General features: G+C 37.8%; 1 protein-coding gene across 1 annotated transcript; it reads right to left on the bottom strand.

Moving 5' to 3' along the window:
• Positions 1-6,132: 6,132 nt before the first annotated feature.
• Positions 6,133-6,803, bottom strand: LOC118749551 (putative nuclease HARBI1). The gene is made up of 2 exons (XM_036484355.1): positions 6,653-6,803; positions 6,133-6,596 (listed from the first exon to the last, which is right to left on the bottom strand). Exons 1-2 carry the CDS (start codon positions 6,801-6,803, stop codon positions 6,133-6,135), a joined length of 615 nt encoding a protein of 204 aa, XP_036340248.1.
• Between the last annotated feature and the right edge of the window lie 1,963 nt (positions 6,804-8,766).

Genomic DNA, 8,766 nt, shown 5'->3' with positions numbered 1-8,766 from the left:
ATGCGCTGCGACAAGATATTATCACTTTTCCGGCACCTGCAATACAAACACAAAATTCTTTCTATTTTTTTGAACACATTTCAAGAGTGGTTGTATAATTTTTGTTAACGTTGTGCTTAATTTGCTATAAGATGGCTTGAAAAATTGGTGAATTGTGAAGAAAACACGTTTTCTCATTGCAAATTCACAACTGTCAACTCATTGTTCTTCGCCAAATTCTTTGTTTACCCGTTGCCGCAAATGTCATTCTGCGGGAATGTGCAATCTTGTATTCTATCGTTCTTGTGTTACTGGCGATTTTAGATTTTCGCCGCGGTCCTTGTGAATGTCAAATGTAATATGAATCCGCCTTGTTTACAACAAACATATCATTTTGACATTCACATGATACATCAGATTACTACGGCGATCAAGGTGAGTTTAATAAGGTGGTGTTGGGGCGACAGCAGAATTTTTCACCGTGAAAAGCATAACGTCAAAATGATGTGTTTTCTGTATTCCGTACTGCCATTGTGTGTATAATTTGTTAATTTTTTACTTATATACGGCCAAGGTGAATTTATACAAGGTGGTGTTGTTGGATCTGCGGATTTCTTCGCCCTACATGTGTTTTGTTTGTGCTTTTACTGATTTGACAGCAGACCCATAAAAAGCAAAAACAAAATACATGTAAGCTGCGATTTGACATAGACTGCTTTTACACAGTTCAACTATTGAAATCAATTCTGCTCGCAAGTGGAAGAGAGGGGGTGTGAAGCAAAGAGGCGAGTACACATGCGTCTGTACCGTTAATTCGTTTCAACTTTCTTGCTTTGCTTTTGACATTTTCGTTGCTTCCCATTTAAAGAACCAACAACTTGAACTCGACAGAATTGAAGCTTGTAAAAGCAAATAGAAAACACAAAAGAAAATCAGCAAGAATTGCTTTTAAGTACTTGAATCATGTAAATCGGGTGATAACACCCACAATACAAAATGCATATGGTTTTTGTTGTTGTATTCTTGCTACCACCTTGTATAAATTCGACTTCTATACGGATAACTTCACCTTATTAAATACGCCTTGAAGGCGAAGAAAGATCTGATGCAAGGCGAATTCATACAAGGTCCTGTTGACAGAACATTTTGGCCGCGGTACTTCTAAATGTCAAAATGTTGTGTTTGTTGTACATTTGTGGCGATTCTCGCTGCCATTGTACGTATAATTTGTTATTCTAGTTTTTGTTTTTGCTTTACCGATATCACCTTGTATAAATTTTCCTTGACCTGTCGAAAGGCGAATTTATACAAGGTGGTATCGGTTGAGGAAAAGCAAAAATTATAACAATGACGGCAAAAAGTACCCCATGTCCTACATGTTTGTTCAGTAGAGTAGATCCTCCTCTCACATGTTTAATCTAATAAATGTATAGCTGCATATATGTAATTGGAAGTATGGAGAGTCTAACGATGGCCACCTGGACGACCGAGGAGGATGAAGTGCTAGTTGATTTTGTTAAAAGCAATGAGTGTTTATATAATATAAGCTCGGGGAGGGATATATGCACACTCAAGCAAAACAAAGATTGTGGAATGTAATAGCAGACGCACTGCAGAAGACAGGTGCGTACATGTGCTAAATAAATTCAGAATCATTACCAGCAAAATGAAAAAGTGTATGGAAAAAGTAAAGTTGTCGAATTCGGACGGGAATGTTTAGTGATTTCCGGTTATTGTGTCCAAATGGGTGATCCGATCCAAGAAAATTTTAATACGCTTTTAGTCAAGGGTGCAAGCTTTATTTTAAAATCTAAGGCGCATATTCATAGTCGTACTAAATAAATAAGTCGAAACTATTCTAAGTCACAACTTAAGCTATTCATAGTCGCCTTAGTTTCGACTTTTCTGGCTAAGTACCAACTTAAAATTTAGTTTCGGCTGCAGCTGCAACTAACTGCCATCCCTAAATTGGCGCGTCAAGCGCCAAACAACTGTCAAAAATCCTCATGCCCATACAATTTGTATGAAGCATCCCACAATAACGCGGCGCTAACGCCGAGCAAATGGAATTTTCATTTTTGACAGGGCGTTACGTGTTGAAGTTGGATGCGGAAGACGGAAAGAAAGAGAAAGGACAAAAAAGTGAAAGAGGAAACGAGAATAAAAACGAGAGGATCTGAGAAAACGTCAAAAATTACGACGCGTTGATTTGGGGATAGCGCGCGCTGACACTCGTCGACAATGGATAACGCAACGCTTAGCGCTCCAATTTAGGGACGGCAGTAAGTCGTAACTAGGAAGAAGTATTTTATCAAATTAAGGGAAAACAGGCGAAATATGTAAAAATTAAGTTGGTAGAGGGTAATTTTGATAATATTGAATAATCTTCAATTAAAATTTACAAAGATCGATCCCTTTTAATCGGAAGATGAAATTAAATGCGTATTACAATTCGAATAAAGCTACATCACAATTTAATAATTGGAGTAATTTAGATAAATTCTCAAATAATAAGACAGTTTCACGCTAGTTCTTTTAAAGTAAATTTGTGCATAACATTTAGATATCTACTAAATGTTTCACAGCATGGTTTCGATAAACATCGACTTCACATCACTGCGGATGTTTTGGCTATTTCACACAATTAACAAGAAAATGATACCTTATTCTTTTGCATAATCATGCAATGAAAATAAAAATTACATAAACGGATGATCAAACTTGACATTATTTAATAAAAATGTAACTTTTCCAAAATATCGTAAAGAAAAATCGATAAATTTTCACACTCGGTTTGCTAACTAAGTCGAAACTACTTAGTAGAAGTCTGAAATGCGACTATGAATAGAGGTAAATTTTAAGTTGGTACTTAAATTTAAGTTGCAACTTTGTTAGTTTCGACTTAGTTGCTGGACTATGAATACGCGCCTAAGTGTTTAATGTTCGGTAACTAATTTATTAAGACATTCGGTCTGAAACATGCAATATTCTCTAAATGTGGGACGGGTACTGTTTTGCTATTTGCCCAATGATTTAAAGTTAATTTTTTAACACGCCAACCCCTGCTACGTCTATATGTTTATCTATGTAATTCGAATCTTTATTCCATTTATGTTACGTTATATTGTGATTTTTATTTACTAATTTTTTTGTAGTGCTAAGACCATAAGGTATAACACAAAAACTCAAAAATTTATGTTTGTACTTTGATTACAAACTTTATTACAAAGTTTGGAATTTTGTTGAAATTTTGCAGGATTTTTTAATTTTTCTAGAAAGTTTGAAATGTTAATTTGTATGGTGTTTGTTGTACTACCAGCTAGTCTTTTATAAAAAAAATTATAAACATTAAACAAACAAAAGAAAAGTAGTCACACTTGTAGCTCGTTTCTGTAACTTTTCTCTACCGATTATTTCTCTACTGGTAGAGAATATATGTCATTCTCTACTACTAATTAGCAGTAGAGAGAACGGGGCGGCGAATTCATATCTCAATTCGCCTTGGTGGAGAATTGTTACAGAAACGAGCTACTGGTCAAATTATCGCACTCCTGTTATTTCGGGGATAACTGTAAAGTAACCCAGTGCTAGATTTATAAAATAAGTTCAATTATTTACACAATAATGGTCCTGCCATTCCACCGCGCCAATACCATTGAAATACTCTTTAAATTCTTCGCGTATCTGTATTGGTCTACTAGTCCTCGGGTATTATTTTGAGACAGTGGTACTAAATTGTTTTCTGGTAGAGGTAGTATATCACTGCTTGTAATATGCGTTGGAAGGGGAATGTTGGCACCTCGTAAAATGTTATGCAATATACATGCACTAGTGATGAGGTTGTCGGTAGCTTCTGGTACGGTGGCAATTGGCTTGAAAAATATTCGGAAATAAGCACACAATATTCCAAAAGCATTTTCCGTGGTTCTCCGTGCTCGAGAAAGACGATAATTGAATACAGCTTTAGATTTGTCAGATAGTGATAGCCTTCTAGGATATGGTTTCATCAAACGTTCGTGCAATGGAAAAGCTTCATCTCCGACAAACACGTAAGGCACAGCTTCTGTCGATTCAGGAAGAGGGCTAAGCGCTGGGAATTTGAATTCATTATTTTGTATTCTGCGACTAATGTTGCTTTTTAAATAAATTCCTACAAAGAATAGTTTATGATAAAATCTTTTCCACAATAACTCAGTGTATTTAAACTGCTACACATTTGCAATCTGCATCGGCAATCGCCAACAAAACCATTGAATAATACTCCTTATAATTAAAAAATATTGATCCATTGTTATTAGGTGCTTTTATTCGTATGTGTTTGCCGTCTATGGCACCCACACAGTTGGGAAAATTCCACAGTGCCATAAATTTGTTTGCAGTTATCCGCATGAAATCTTCCGTTAGTTGTGGTAAAACGTCTAGCATATTCTTCACAATACTTTGTGAAACTTGCCTCACTATATGAGAAATCCATGAATGAGATACCTTATATTGAAACGCCAAAGAACGGAATGATTCCCCAGTAGGAAGAAATTTGAAACAAATTATATGATTAAATTAAATCTGAAATCTGAAACAAAATATACCTAAGTTTAAAATAAAGCATATTTACGCCCAGTTTGTTGACCGAGTTTTAAAACCGTATAAAACTCGATTTATTTAAATCGTGACTTATAATACGACTGGGTTTACAACCCGCATAAATTTTTTCGATTTGTTCACAAACATAATCAGACTTGCGACGCGTCGTAATTCTGTTTTACGACGGAGATTTAAGCTGCCGACAATGATCTGAATTGTCAGTTTACAACGCGTTTTTTTAATTATAAGTTTTCAATTCGTAAACATAAAATTTCCAATTTTGCATTTTCTTTGTGAATTTTGTTTTTTGGTTTCCAAAAATGGAAGCAAATGGCGATTCAAAACAACAAGCTGGTCCGTCAAAGGTGCGCAACCAAAATTACTCTGCGGCTGAGGAGGATTTGTTGTCCGAGCTTGTGCTAAAGCACGGAAAGGTGCTGCTAGACAAAAGTACAAATCTGCTTAACAACGAGCAAAAAAAGGAAGCATGGCGAACTATTGAATAGGAGTTCAATTCGTCACCGATTTCCACGGTAATTTTTTTCATTCTCCATTCTGATAGGCTTTTCTAGATTTCTGTGCTTTTATAGACATTTCGTTCAGCCAAGAATCTCCTAAGTAAATTTAAAAATATCAAAGCTGGTCTCCGCAAAGGCTACGCCGCGAATAAACTGTCGCGTCAGCTCACCGGCGGCGCAAGCCTCTACCCGATATTGACCAACAACTAAGCGGCACTAAGCAAGAGTTACATGCTGCGATTGCGCTAACAATCGAAGGCCTCGCGCCAAATTTCGACGATGACGATGAAGGCCGCTCGCCACAGCAGACTCTGAGCCCTCTTTCGAAACACGCCCCGATAACATCGACGCCAGCAATGACACAACGGAGCTTTCTCTCGATATTATCCAAATGACAGATGAAGAGAACGATCCACAAAATACCAGAACCATAAATCTCTCTGAGATGCAAAGTAAAAATACAGTTAATCTTCCTGAGACGCAAAATATAAGTAGTGTGAATCCCTCTGAGGCACACAGCGCAAATCTTCAAACTGATTGCAACAGTAATAGTAGTGATAAACAACAGAACGAGATACAATCGCATCCAATGCACGCACTTATCCGCAGTCGAACCCTGCTAACGACAACGCCAAGTGTGCGGTAATTGCGAAAACGGCTTTCTATCAGAACGAAGAAAAGCGAGCTTCTGAACGACATGAATTGCAAATGCAATTGTGGCGTGAAGAGCGCGAGGAGAAGAGTACAGTGCACGAAATATGTTTAGAATAGCATCGTTTACGCATTGAATTATTGACTGCCCAAATTGAGAGCGTAAAACGCAGGCGCACGAATTTCTCGGAAAACGAAATTTGAAAGAATTAGGTTTCTGTATATGGGAACAATACTAATACTGCAAAATAAAAATTTCAATAAAAGACTTTAATTAACATGTTTATCGTATTTTGGTTGGGATTTCATTTGCTTATCTTCCAGCCATCAACAATCCGTGGAAATATTCTCTTGTGAGTCTATCTCTCGCATTACTCCGCGTACCATGATCGCGATCTGTAACTTACTCATGCAGGGAGCCCATCCCATCGTTGATTCCATCGATTTCGTCATCCGGTACGTAGTCCCGTTCGTTCATTGCAATGTTGTGTAAAACAGCACATGCGACAATAATTGATTGGACCGTATGAATGCGCACACGCCTATCCATTGATAGTACAGGCCAAAGTCGTTTAAGTATGCCGTATGACCTCTCCACGACATTACGCGTGCTAATGTGGCTGGAGTTGTAAAGTTGCTCCTCAGCTGTTTGCGTGTTCAAATGCGGTGTCACCATATATTCGGTGTTACGATATCCGCCGTCGGCTACAAGCAAATCGTTGCCGAATTCTCCAGTCTCCAATCGTCGGTACAACCGCGAATTGTTGAATATCGTGGCATCATGAGTAGAACCTGGCCAGCGAGCAACAATGTTCGTAATTCGAGCCTCCGCATCGACCACTGTTTGCACGTTGATGGAGAACCAACCTTGTCGGAAAAAACGAAAGATATGAATGTGAAAAAATAAAAAACAAAATATCCACCTTTGCGGTTACGATAGTTCTCGGCTTGGTCGGTGCCAGGCGACTGAATCCTAACGTGCGTACAATCGATAGCACCAATGACACCTGGGAACTTAGTAATTTTATAAAATGTAAGGCTTGTCCTGCGCATCTCTTCCGGCGTTGAAGGCATACGTATTACCTGTGGTAGGAAGCGAGCAATTGCTGTAGATACACGAGGTAAAATGATGCAAACACTCGATCGGCTGCATCCAACGAAGTCGCCAACGTCGATTTGAAAATTTGCGCAGGCAAAAAATCGTAGCGCGATCAATAACTGGTTTAGCGGTGTTATGCTTCGGGATCTGTGAATTATTATTTTCAATGTAATTTGATTCCTGGCAAAATGTACGCGGACACGATGTTTTTAAAACGAACCGAGTTGGGTTGAATGGCAAACTTGGCGCGATCATTTCAAGCACGCGAGCGACTGTTCCTTTTGTCAACCGAAAGCGTCCAATAAATTCGCCGTCGTCAAGCCAGTTCATGTCCAATCGTCGAAAGAATCTGTATGGTTTGCGTGGCACTCTTTCCACGGTACCAACTTCATCATCGCTATCTCTGTCGCTATCGTCACTAACCCAATTAACCACTGGCAAATTATACATGCCGCCGGCACTAAATTAAATATAGAATTCTGTTATGTATTCCAACCTATGCCAAATTCAGACAGCAAGGTGCAGTCAAAAAACCGAAAATATGATAAATCTCGGTTTAACGAGCTTAAATCCCAAATTTTTGCGACTTAAAAAATCGGAGACTGAAACTTGGCCGCGTCGTACACGGCGACGGAAAAATATTAAGCCGGTGTGTACAAACACAATTTTGAGTTAAATCACAATTCAGCGACTTTAAATCGCGTTGTAAATTTAAGCCTTCGTCAAAAACCTTTGCATTAGAGTTTTAATATCTTTATCATTTTAGGCTTGGTTTGCAGTAAGAGATGGGCGTATATTCGCGATTACTACATAAGAAGAAGAGGTAAACCAGGTACTGGTTCATCGAAGCAGCTAAAAGACGCTACGTAAGCTTACCTTTTTTAGATAGCTTCAGCAAAGAGATGATAATGTTAAAAGTCTTGTAATATATTAACGTTCGTCTACATATTGTCTTTAGTACTATCAGTAATATTGGAGACCCGGGCGCAGATAAGAGTGTGGTGGAATACCTGTGTGAAGGAGAACCTGGTTCAACTGATATGCAATTTGGAGACTACAATACCGATGTCAGTACATAAAGTGAGGAATTTGAAATTGAACGATCTCCTTTCCCCCAGATTAAATCCCAGTCGGTAAGGTCTAAGAACTCTGAAGAGCGTTTAAAACTTCTCCGAGAAATTGCTGGAAAAAAACAAAAGCCCGATAAAGAACTGGACGACACTGATCTATTTTTCAATTCAATGTCAAAAATTATTAAAAAGCTGCCACAAAAATAGCAGGCAATACTGCGCCTGCAAATTGGCAACATATTTGGTGAAGCAGAAATCGAGTTTTTGTCGGGAACTGCTGATAGTCGTCCAGTATCATCAGAAAGCTTTGCATGATGTGATTACCAATATTCTCTAGGAACTCCTTCTCCTTCAATGAAAATTATTATTTCGGATGACCAGTACGATTCGTTAAATTTAACGAATATACTATGTGTTGTCACAAAATATATTTATTGATACATATACAATACATATCGCCGCTACTATGTCAAACTATCGAATGTGAAAATGGGTACTTTTCAGGAGAGCAAAAAAACTGTTGTAAAAATGCTGTCATTAGGAAAAAGTGTGGGATTCTCTGCTTCTAAAGGTGTCGCAATTAAAAAATCATATTTGCACATTCGATTGCTTACCATGGTTACGACGATATGTGGACAATGAATTACGAACGGTACTCAGATGTTTATATTTTTAGGTTTATCCGACTTTTTAATAATTTTTTTTTCAATAGCATTAGCCATACAAATAAAGCTTCAAACTTTGTTCAATATCGAATAAACTTTATTTTTTGTAAAAAAGATACTAAAATTAAAAACAAAACGGATAAACTTGAATTTATAAATATCTGAGTAGGTACCGTCCGAAATTCCACACCGTGTTCACTGTA

The sequence above is a fragment of the Rhagoletis pomonella genome, unplaced genomic scaffold (assembly GCF_013731165.1).
Source record: "Rhagoletis pomonella isolate Grant_MI unplaced genomic scaffold, Rhpom_1.0 Rhpom_scaffold_00019, whole genome shotgun sequence".
Classification (NCBI taxonomy): domain Eukaryota; kingdom Metazoa; phylum Arthropoda; class Insecta; order Diptera; family Tephritidae; genus Rhagoletis; species Rhagoletis pomonella.
This window is presented reverse-complemented; position numbering and strand designations above follow the sequence as displayed.

Coding starts and splice junctions, on each gene's coding strand:
- LOC118749551 (XM_036484355.1), bottom strand. CDS start 6,803: ATGCCTTCAACGCCGGAAGAGATGCGCAGGACAAGCCTTACATTTTAT. Junction 6,597..6,652: donor GAACTATCGTAACCGCAAAG/GTGGATATTTTG, acceptor TTTTCCGACAAG/GTTGGTTCTCCATCAACGTG.